This window comes from Chiroxiphia lanceolata, chromosome 5 (genome assembly GCF_009829145.1).
Source record: "Chiroxiphia lanceolata isolate bChiLan1 chromosome 5, bChiLan1.pri, whole genome shotgun sequence".
Classification (NCBI taxonomy): Eukaryota; Metazoa; Chordata; class Aves; order Passeriformes; family Pipridae; genus Chiroxiphia; species Chiroxiphia lanceolata.
In genome coordinates, this window is record NC_045641.1 from 50,925,593 (window position 1) to 50,937,662 (window position 12,070).

Here is a 12,070-nt window from a genome sequence, read left to right on the forward strand (position 1 = left end):
CATCAAGTTTTGCACCTAAAGGAGATCAACATGTCCCAAGTCTTCTATTGTTCATATCACCAAAGCAAAGGTTTACTTGGTTTTGAAGTATAGTTTCCCTCAGGGTTATATGCCCTGAAATAATCAGCTGGACCAGGAAGGAAGGTTTAGACAGAAGTATGGGGTGGGAGAGCTGGTCACTACAAGAAAGAGAAGACCTAGTTTTAGTAAAGCTTATCTCAATAGTCCACAGTTGAACTCCAGCCTTCTGCCTGCCCTGGAGCTACCATTGTACAGTAAAATCTCTCATAATCACCAAATGAGCCACCAACTTTGGGGCAAATCTTGGGAGGAGAACAGAACCAAGCAAATCTTATAAAAAACAGGGAAAAGAAGATTACATTTCAATGTTCTTTTCCCTCTGTGTTCAATGGCTGAAAAGGCTTCTTTGGGGTAAAAGAAGGAACTGAGTTCACCCTGAGTGAGAAGGCAGCTGGGTCACAAAGAGTGGGGTTGTTTCCTTGCTCCCAATTTAACCAGACAGTATGTTAATATAAAGAATGGCTCTTGGAACCAGGAACTTTCTTTTATGAAGTTTCTGCTGAAGAAAGAGCAAGCAACCAAACAAGCAGATACTGAGTCCATTTCTGTCTGCTCACCGGACATTGCACTGGGTAAGGCTGAGTAGCAGAGGCTGTCAGCAGGTCCAGAAGTGCTGTTCGCAGAGGTCAGTGGTTACTATCCTGTTAGAAAGAAAGGGTAAGGAGAGAATTCAATTAGCATCTAAAAACATGGTGGGAGACAGAGAGACCCCTCACTCACAACTTCTCCACACGAAAATTAAATCCCTTAGTATTTATGTTCTGCCCCCACAAAAAATAAATTCTGGAGACTGGAATTTCCTCTTGATTTCATGCCTACTGACCAGCTAGAAAGAGCACACTGCCATTTATCAAATTCCTTGTGACAGTACCACCATTGCTGATTGAAAGAATGTCAAAAACCAAGACAACTTTTATCACCTTTTCCATCACATATTGTGAGTCCTATATTTAATTATCAATACAAAAAAACCACACCATACATCATCAGTCTCTGAAGACACTGACCATGGAGAAGGGACAGAAAGAGTGAAAAGGGTTTAAGGGGGTATCATTAGATGCAATAAGCCTAAAAGAGATTTTAGTAGCAGCATCACAAAGTACAGGAGCAAAGTGTGTAGGGGTGTGGAAACACAGCTCTCTGAAGGATGTGGACATGGACAAGTAACTCTGCAATGAGCCAGGAACCAGGTTCCTCTGAACTAAAGCAGGCAGTAGAGCTCAGATGATTAAACAGCCCACATAGCTCCCCTCCTTGCTTTCCTGACACTAGTTAACAGCAGATTTTTATGGGGTTTTTTATGGGGATTTCCAGGAAAACAATGGAATAGTTCAGTAATCAGAGAGAGAGACTGTGGACTTTAGGATCAACCTTACAATTTATGTGTGGGAGACAGCAAGAGCCACCTCTAACAAGCAGATAAAGCCAGTGCTGGGATATATCAGTCACTTGCACTTCCTTAGGAAAGAACCTGGGAGAAACTAACACTAACACATCTGGGATGGCTTTTCCAGCTTCCCCTTTCCAGTAAAGCTACTTATGACTGTAAACTGCTAAAAGTAGGAACCCGAGGGATTCATCCAGCAGGCCCTGTCAAAGTTGGTTTATAGTGCTGAATAGTACAGGGTTACATTGCCTTTGCGTCTCAGTGAGCTTTCCAGGGAGCACTTGTAGCCTGAAAGCAACTTGCTATAGCACTCCAAGATAAGCAGCTGCACAACACTGCAAAAGCATAAAAAACATCTGTGTCTGGAAACACAAATGATAAGCCTTCCTCCTCCCAGATTTAGACAGTTCTCTGCCTGAGAAAGGCTGACATGGATCAACAGACGCTCTGATTTTCTGACACCAACTCTTAGAGCAAAAAGAATAACAAAGAAACTACAAAAAAATCCAGCTTTTATTTCTGGGAAGTAATGTTGTCCACAGGATGGTAAGTTGCTTACCCACCAGTTCTGTAAATGTTTATCTCCCCATCACTCTAGTCCCATTTGTTCCCTTAGCACTAACTCTTCTTTCAGCAGCTGAAGACATAACAACAATTACAAAATGAGCATCTGCATACTCGTATTACATGGGAACGCACACAGCATGCCCACCAAGCAGGTACATTGGCTGACAGTACCTATTTCCCTTTCAACATCACAGTGAATGTATTTTGATGTTTTTCAGGCTTATCACTCCCTTGCAACGACGACTGCTCTGCTCGTGAGCCTGCAAAGTGTCCTTTTACTCTGCCTTCTCTCAGCCCAGTTAACCCTGTTTCCAACGACTTTTACTAGGAATGCAGTCACCATGTGAAGCATCTGCCATGCTTCTCATTGCTTCTCATTGCCTCAGTGCCTCAACCCTGTGAGTAGGAATCCCTCTTGGCCATTATTAACTTTCATCGTGTGCACAATCACTGCTGAACCAACCTGCGACAGAGGAGCCGGGCCAGTGTTTGGAAGAGCAGGAGAGTGCTGAGTGAGTTTCTCCTCATCCCAAAACAGGTGTAGTAGAGGGAACACCTTCCTCGTCCACGTCACCGCACGCTGGCCTCCGCCTTGCTGGGGATCACTCCCCTGCCTGCTGCCTGCTTGCTCTCCTGTCCCTGACATTAGAGCACCGAACTTGGTGGGCAGGTTTTTCCAGCCCCTGGTTCCTATAGAAACGTTCCAGCGAGCACCAATCTGGGACAGAGTCCAAGGAGAGTGTGAGGCTCACCTTGCTCCTGGCATGGTTGTACAGAAGGGCAGGGAGAGAAGCAAGAATCACACCAAGAGAAGGCTCCTGCTGCAGCACACAGAGGCAGAGTGCCAGGGACTGCCCACAGAGACAGGTGTCTCCAAGAGAAGGTGCTGAGGCCACTGCACCAGCCCTTCCAGCATCACAGGAACCAGGAAGAAAGTTCCCTGGCACAGCAAGGCACCACCCAGGGCAAGACAGGAGGCGGAGGAGGATACCTGGTATACAGTAAGCTCTTTCCTTTGACTGAGGTATACAAACCTAAAGCAACTCTCGAACTCTCCTAGCCAGGAGACAAGTAACAAAAGGGGCTCCCACAAAGCCTGTGAAACCACACCTGTGAAATTGCTACAGCTCCTAACTGGGTTATTAGCACAGTACACACTTCTGAAAACAAGAAACAGTATGAAATACAAAGGAAAAAACACATCAGATCGAACAAATATTAATGGCAACTCCCAAACCCTCAGAACTCCAAAACTAAAACCACACACACATTAAGAAGCATCTCCCACTTTTAAAGGTAATTTAAGTTTCCTATATGAAGCAATCTTGGCCACATAACAGGCAGTCCTCACATTTTGAAAGAAATATACTTTCTGTTAAAATGCTAATGGTACCTGTTATTTGCAGATTTACTTTTTGTGTTCAGATTCTAAAAATAATCACACCTCCATTGGTTCCAGCCTGCTAGAAGACAGCTACACTGAGTGTGTGTACCTGAAAAAGAAGGCTGCAAGGGAAACGTGTACTCAGCATCAGGTACAGCCACTTGAAGCACTCCACACACAACACTTTTGCTGGAGTTACAAATACACACCATGCAAGATTATAGTTAGTTTCTTTTCCAGCGTAGGCGTCCTTTAGAAATGGATGTCTGCAAAGGAGACCTGCAAATTTACTTCCACCTGGCAATACTGCGCCTCCTCTGGACATGCTGGCTCTTCCACACAGCTGTGGTGTGACAGATTTCAATTACCTGGCTTCTGGCAAACACCAGATAGCAATCTCCTGCTGCCTATGTTTTACTTGCTTGGCCTCTTTTGCCATGTGATCTCCATATAAGCCTGCAGCAGTAGTGCCTGGATGTGCTAAGCATGAAATGATGCTGTCTGGAGCCTTTTAGTAGGATCTTAATTTTGGGACAGAAACTCCTTCTCAGGAGTGTTATTCCCCTGCTGATTTTAGCAACTAAAAAAGGTAAGAAGCCAATAAAAAAAGAGCAACATACCTCTAGCAGAAAGACTGTGCAGAAGACAAACACTTCACAAAGTAATGTTTTTGTATGCTAAAAACTTTACAACTACAAAGGAGCCACTAGTAAACATCATCAGAAGGACTAGAACAAGCCCAACAATTCCTTCTTGAATAATTTTCATCCGCTGTCATAAGAACAGCATATACAACACCTCTTCTGACAGTAAGCTAGCATTGGAAAAACTGTTTTCCTTTATGTTTAATGAACATGAAGTAACACTGAATGCAGTAAATCCCACTGCCACCTCTGCACTCTCAGCTGGTTTCCACTGCTCTCTATTCCTTTATTAAAAAGCAAACAGTTTGGAAGAGAGAAAAGCGATTGCAAAATCACAGTACCCATCAGGAGGCCATGCACTTAGGCGTAGTTCTAAAAGCCTCTTCCAGTTCACCTTTTGAAATCCCAAGTAGATTGCATCCACTTTAACACTTCCCTCTTTCAGAAATCAGACAAAAACTCTGCACTGAATCAGGTAGTTCAATCGTGTCCTCTCACATTCAGAAAACTTTTGTTTTCCGAATTATAATCCCGACTTGCTCAATGAAATGTCCAAAAGGAACTCTCAGCAGGAAGCCCTAGGCCTTCCTTCCCTTCCCCTGTCAGTGTCTCCCTCAGGCATATCCTGGAGCTGCAAATGCCATTAGTCCATGAGTCAATATTTACTTTGCACGCAGAGTCAGAAGAAATCTCCAGCTTCACAAACAAGTAGGTAAGTGAGCAAAGCACAGACACACACCTGACCAAGGGGTGGAAAGGATGCCGATAATTTCTTTCCCTTGCACCCCGACACCCTAGCTTTTTAAAAAATGCAGAATCCCATGCAGACACTGACACACAGCAGCTGTGTTACACTGTTGGTGAACCTGGGTCATTCCAGGAACTATCTGTTCAAGGCTTACAAACCATGACCAGCCTCACATTGCTTTGGGTGTTGAGCAACACACTGCAAATGCAGGCGGGAGGCGCTGAGGGAGCCTTCCTGCTTCCTTTTTACAACATGACTGGGAATGAAGAGCTGAGGGACTTTAACTGCCCTCAACCCGCTTTCTGGTAGAGTGGAAGTGAAGCAGAGATACACCGAAAACCTAGAGCAGGTCTTGAAAGGGGGATGTGAGACCTGGAGAGCAGCGAGGGGGAGGCTGTGCCAGCCTTGCAGAGCCGACTGGGCAGGCAGGAAGGATGGCAAATTGCTGACAGTGTTATGCACTGACTGCAGAGGTACCACTCAGGACTCCAGTGCTGCCCAGTCATCAACTGGGATCACATACTGACTGCAGGAATGTGGTGGGGCAAAGTGCCTCCTCCCAGCTGCCTCAGGGAACTTAGAGCAACACTTAACAGAGGCAACAGAAAACAAACTGGAACTCTGTGTCTCCTGCCATAAAGCACTTTGTAAATTCCTGGCCTCAGTGGAAATGTAATTCCATGCAGAAATGCAACTAAAATGTACTTCAATGCAACAGTTCTGTACCCTGTTCGGTGTTCAGCAAGTCTGCCTGCTGCAATGACAGAGCCCCACTGGAGCTGGAGGTGCTGAACCACTGACAGTTTATACAAAAGGAACAGAACAAGGGACTTTCAGTTTTGTATCCATTTCATCTCCACTTTGAAAACAAGGATGTGAAAAAGCAGAATCCTGCTTCCTACTGTTTATGCATTGGACAGACAGACACAAATGGACTTCCTGATCACAGTCCAATGTGTCAAGCCTGTCTCTGAAAAAACTCTACACAACACCTGCTTATGTAGAATGCAGATATCCTACATAGGAACAGATATCTTATTTTCAGAGCAGAACTGCCTTTTATTTGCCTGGCACCAGAGCAAACAGCGTGCCAGCTAAACGTGAACTGCACCACCGTGGAGAAACTCTTGTTAGCCAAGACCCTTGGGATCAGAAGAGAAGGAGTTTCCCCTTTCCTGGTGCTCCCACTGCACGAGTGGTGAAAAGATGGGACTATAGAGTGCTCCTTGCATGTCACACAGGATTACAACTTAGTACTAAAACAACAGTTGTTGGGGTTTTCTCTCTGCATTGAATGAGGTCAGAAAAAAAGGCCAGGATACCAACTAGCATGGTGTTCACTCTCGTTGCACAGTAAAATTCTCCTTGCTTCCAACACAGAGGCGAGAAAATCCATATGTGCCAAAAAAGGCAATCACCCTAGTCTCCAAGGCTTAGGGTGGTAAAGGTAATTCCACATTAAACACCACAATGCAAATATAAACCAAAGGTTTCTGATTACTGTCTAAGGAGGCTCCAAACACACCCTCCATCACAGTCAGGTACTGCACAATAAATGGTCACTTTCACCTAAAAGAACACAGTGCAGGACCAGGGCACTTCTGCAGAACTCTACAGAATCTTGTTTTCCCCAAAACTCCCCAGAAGTGGTTTTCACCTTCTGGCCCATGAACTTCTGCAAGACTGCAAACTATTTATAAGATGTCTGAGGAAAGTAATTGCAACTGCCTAATTTCATTTCAACACAGAAGTTTGAAAGAAAATATTTCTGCTAGAGATGCAGGGTTGCACCAGGCAAAGAAAGCTTGAAAGACACTTGTGACAGTTATTTAGAGTCAGGTATTGTGAAGTCTTTTATATGACACTCCTGCTCTGAGTGGTGACAAGCAGTGCCAACCGAGGCTCTCCATCACCAGCCCTGCTGGCTCATCGCTGGTGAAAGTTTGATTCTCAAGCTGGTCTCGTCCCACTGTTCCCAGTGACAAAGGGACAAGAGCCTGAAGAGTGTCTCTCCTTTGACACAGCCTCAGATGGTTTTGCAGAGGTTTAGCTGTCAGGGTTTGCTGTTACCTTGGTGAGGTGTTAGAAAGACTCGATTCGGGTCACTCCCCTGTACCTCTGTTGTGTTACTATTTCCTCCAGTATTCACAAAAAAAAGTCAGATTCACCTCCCAGGACCCTAAGCAAGTCTCGCTACATTTGGCTTCAGAAAATGTCTTTTTAAGGAAAGTATATCCCATGGTATTTGAAACTTTTCTCCTTCAGGGCTCTGTCTTTACAGAACTTAACTTTCTGAAGAGGTTAGTAACACTCAAAACACCTCTCAGGACTGTTTGCAAAGCCCTTATCTAGCATGTCATGTTTGACTACTTAGATCTTGCTCCTGCAGAAATTTACATGCACAGATAACTTAAGAGGAAAAAAAACCCCAAAATATACAATGACTGTTAACATTTGTGACAAAACAAGACAAAACCTCTGATATTTCCTGATTCTGGAGCCTTCTTCTCCAGAAAAAAAAGGCTGTCAGGTTACGGACACTTCCTCTCATCTCTGAATCATCAAATACTTCCCAGTCAAGAAATACTGCACTGTCTGGGCAGTAACAACAGTTCTTGTAGTCATCCTTATAGCAACATACTATTTTTTTTTTCACCTATCTCATAAAACAAGTGTGTTTTCATTTCTCCTAGGGTGAGTTTCTTAAGACAGAAACAAAATTGCTCTGTTACTAATATACCTTGTTGCATTCCAGTTTAAAAAAAGCTAAGGCTTCCTCAGAGACAAAACAAATGTGGCAGGACAACATCCTCCTCTTTCCTACCTGGTGTCAACAGTAACACAGCTGACAAGTGAGGTTTTCCCCAGTGCTCCCACATACTTACCCCGTGTAAGCTTTATGTATTTAAAACCTAGACCCTGTGATGAAAGGTGGCATAGAAAGAAGTTTAAGCAAGTCTTTGTGTGGCTGAAGACACAAACCTGACGTGCCAACACCTCTCCATCCCTTGAGGGACACTTGGGACACTGCATTCACAACATAGAATGAAGCAATTTGTTTACCTCATCCTACCTGACAGTTGCAAAATCTCTGTATCCTATCCATTTGAGCTAGGATAGGATCCAGGACACCCACTGTGATACAGATCACCAACTAGGATCACTGCTGATTTAGCTAGAAGAGCTGTAGAACCATATACACCAAAATATAAGGCGCCTTACCTTTACCACTGTAGAGAAAGTTGCAACACTTCTTAGGATTTATTTTTTAAAAGTTTTCTTTGCTTCTTATGTGTTGGTGAGAAGTTTGCAATTGACAGTCAGGACAGAGATATCATCCTGACCATTTCTAAAACAGTTACTACCTCAAATGTGGTATCACTCAGGAGGGGTGAACTCATCAACTCCTTTGTTAAAGCATCCCAAATACCAAACATGGGAAACAATTCTGCAACATGTAAACCAATTCACTAAGAATGGGACTTAGACTGGCAGCCCATTTCACACAGATCCCTTAATCAATAACCTCTACCTGTTACCACGCCACCTCTGGTGAGGGAAATAGATTTTTAAAGGCTAAACATTTTGATTATTGTCCATCTGTTAAGATTGTCAAGGTCCTTTAGAACACCGACATTAGCAAAAGATCTCATCTTGCAGGAAAGCAAGTGACAGGTTAAAAGCACAGCAAAGAAGAAAAATCTAAATTACATTAGCAGGGACCCCAAAATTGGAGAATTATTTCAGTCCTGAGCAGGTGTGCAGTGCTTTCCTCACTTTGACCCTATCATTGCCTGACCAGTGCAATTCCTCCAGAAATATGCCCCTCCTCTCTGCTGCCCCTCACAGATTCCCTTCACCCTTCTTCAGAGGAACAGTCACTATGAATGACATCTCCCTGAGAATACAAAGCCACGTTATCAAAACGTCATCGTAAACAGGAATTGAGAAAGGAAGTATTTGTCGTTTTAATCTGTTAAATATAGAATTAACATAACTTCATATTAACATGACACAAGTCCTCCCCACCCTGACCTCTTTAATTACATGTCATGCCTCTTCCCACCCCCTTCCTTCCCTTTTACTTTGTGAATTCTCCAGAGTAGGAATCCAACCCTTGTTTCTGCATAGGGAAAGCTACACACACAGTGTGCAGATCCAGAAATACATAATGAAACTGATTTTTATTCCAGTGGCTGCTTCTTTTCAGGCCACCAATCCAGACACTGTAGCAGCTAAAAAACTAATCTAGAATTTAGATTATCCAGCAAGCAACTGTATTCTGATCAACAGCTTAGCAAAAGCACAGCAGTGCCCCACTCCTGCTAGGCTGGCAGCTCCTTCTTGAGTGATTTCATGATCCAGTCTTGCACCACACTAAAAAAACACTGATCATAATTCCAGCAAGACTACTTTTCTCTCCTATCTATTTATACAAAAGGATCCCTCATTTCCTGAAGGCACTGTTACTACTTTATCCTTCCCTCCCCCAAAGAAATCACAGCAAGCCATGAAGAGTAGGGCTGAGACATCATGAAGTAGGAAGCTATGACATCACATAACCCCTCCAACACTGAAATCTACTTGTTTAGAAGGAAAGTACCTGCTTAAATTCAGACATCCCTCAAAAAATTAGGAAGGAAGCAAAGCAGACACAGGGAGGAAATTTTTCCTGTCCCACCCTTACCAGATCTGTGAAGAGACACCAAACAGCCGTCCTGGAGCCCACAGCCACTGCCTGCAATGAGATTTAAATCCGTGTGACAGCGGTTCTTCACTCCCTTGAATTTGCATCACCAGGTAAGAGGAATTACGTCTGTCTCCCGCCTTCCTGACATTTATTACAGCTGACAATCACGGGGCCTGCGGCACGTCTATCTGTGCCCACTGCCTAGAGGATACTGCCATATTTCCATCTCAGTTCCGTGACCGTTCCTTCCCCGCAGCCAGACAGGAGACAGACTGTCTCTCCTCCGGGGCACCTCCGAAAAGGTGCACGCGTGGAGAGCAAATGAGTATGGCAGAGCAGGACGAACGAGATCGCCCGGAGTCGCAGCCACAGGCAGGAGAAGAGGTGGGTGAGGGCAGAGGCACGTCCCGGGGAGCAGGGGAGAGCCCAGCCCGGAGAAGGGGCGCCGGCAGCGCAGGGAGAACGTGCCCCAGCAGCTCGGCGGCGGCATGAGTCACTGGCGGAGCCAGACCCTGCGTCAGCGCAGCAGGTGCGCGGGAGCCTCCCCGGGGATGGGGGTCCCTGCCTTCCCCCGGCCCGGGCCCGGCGAGCGGCGCCGCGGCCGCGCAGCCCCTGCCCCACACACAGCCCCGGCAGCGGGGCCGCCCGGGCGGGGAGCAGGGCAGGGAGAGAGGTGTGCGCGGGGGGCCTCACAAGGTGGCTCGACGGCTCCCGGGGAGCCCCCCCCGGCGCGGCGGCAGGCGCAGGGCTGGCAGCCCTGGAGGGCGAGGGGCGGCCCGCGGGCAGAGCCCCCTCCCCGCGCAGCGCCGGCCCCGGCCCCGCACCCACCTGCTGCCGCCGCGCTCCCCTCAGGGCGGGCGCCGGCCCCGACCCGGCGGCCCCGCACGCCGCTCCGCAGGCGCATGCGCGGGATCCGGGCGGCGGCGCGGGGCACGCTGGGGGCTGTAGGCCGGGAAGCGCGGTCGGGAACGCGTGGGCAGGCGCCGGGATGGTGGTGCTCACCCATCGCTCGGGGCCGGGGGAATCGCCCCTCCAAGCAGGGTACAGACCCAGGCGCCGCCAGTAGAGCGGCAGTGTCACAGGCACGGGCTGCAGGAACACAGGGCAGAACCATCCAGAAGCAGGATTAGTCACAGAATCACAGGATCAATTAGGCTAGAAAAGACCTCTGAGATCATCGAGTCCAACCTATGACCGAACACCACCATGCCACTCAGTGCCACGTCCAGCCTTTCCTTAAACACCTCCAGGGACAGTGACTCCACCACCTCCCCGGGCAGCCTATTCCAGTGTCTAATCACCCCTTCAGTGAAGAAATTCATCTTAAGGTCCAACCTAAACCTCCCCTGGTGCAGCTTAAGATCACGTCCTCTCATCCTGTCCCTAGCTGCCTGGGAGAAGAGGCCAACACCCACCTGGCTACAACCTCCTTTCAGGTCGTTGTAGAAAGCAATAAGGTCTCCTTTTCTCCAGACTAAGCAGTCCCAGCTCCCTCAGCTGCTCCTCATCAGACTTGTGCTCCAAATCCTTCACCAGCTTCATTGCCCTTCTCTGGACCCACTCCAGCACCACCTCAGTGTCCTTCCTGAATTTAGGGACCTAGAACTGGACATAGCACTCAAGGTGTGGCCTTGCCAGTGCTGAGTACAGGGGGAGAAGCAAGAGCTGCACAGTCAAGAGCTGCTCCTGAAGCACTGCTTGGTGGTGACCTGTTCCCATCAACCAAGGAGAGGGGGGAACTACATCTTTGGCTGGTGTCAGTGTAAAAGCTGCCAGAAAGAAGACAGGTCATAAACTAAGGAGTAGAAGTCTCTCAAAGGATTGTGCCAGTTTTCTAGGAGGGTGACATTTCCTCTGTGCCATTGTTATTTGTTCAAAACTTTCCAGGAAAACAAGTCCAACAGCTCACAGCTGGCAGCCTCTGCCCTAGCACAAAGATTTATTTCCAGATGACAAGAAAAGGTACATTAGCTGATCCTCTTCCTTGCAGTTTTGTTGGTTTTTCTTTTATGGAGGAAAGAGGACCAAAAAAGGAAGACTTCTGCATATGTCTGTTTTCTTTCTCAGTTATCCATTTGAGTAATAGTCTGAAAATTACCAGTGTTCAATTAGTTATCCTTTTCAAACAGATGGCTAATTAAATGTTAATAGCACAAGCAGGCAAAATGTTTTAAACACCATAAAACTCAGAAATGTTTGAGACATTTTGAATGCCATAATCTAGGGGCAAGGTAAAGCCAGAGGAATCGCAATGAAGGGAAATCATGGCCTGAAGCTTCCCACTGCTCTGACTACTTAATATAGACAAGCCTCATTAAAACTGTATTTTGAAATCATCTTTAAACAATCATGGCCTCAAGGACAGCAGGTAGGTTCTTTCAATTAGTTCTGCTTTTCTTAATTCTTTCCAGCAACCACATTTCAAAAATCATCAAGTAATCCCAGTCATGTCATCTCTGAGAATCTGAATAAATGAGAGGCAAGAGGGAGCTTTTTATTACACTGACGCAGAAGAAATGGTCTGTGAGGTAATAACACTGGAGGAAGAGGTAAGGGAACCATTCCAGTT

At 46.4% G+C, this 12,070-nt stretch overlaps 1 protein-coding gene across 3 annotated transcripts in view; it reads right to left on the reverse strand.

Moving 5' to 3' along the window:
- SGSM3 (small G protein signaling modulator 3) overlaps positions 1–10,405 on the reverse strand; it is a 29,257-nt gene extending 18,852 nt beyond the window's left edge. The window contains exons 1-3 of one of the 3 annotated variants that reach the window (XM_032689342.1): positions 10,330–10,405; positions 9,499–9,549; positions 639–722 (exon numbers count right to left, since the gene is read on the reverse strand). In XM_032689342.1, coding sequence (XP_032545233.1) covers positions 639–645 — 7 coding nt within the window. In that variant the 5' untranslated portion in view covers positions 646–722; positions 9,499–9,549; positions 10,330–10,405. Of the gene's footprint in view, positions 1–638; positions 723–9,498; positions 9,550–10,329 lie in introns of those variants that run through there. The other 2 variants (XM_032689340.1, XM_032689341.1) reach the window with 2 other exon arrangements.
- Positions 10,406–12,070: the final 1,665 nt, after the last annotated feature.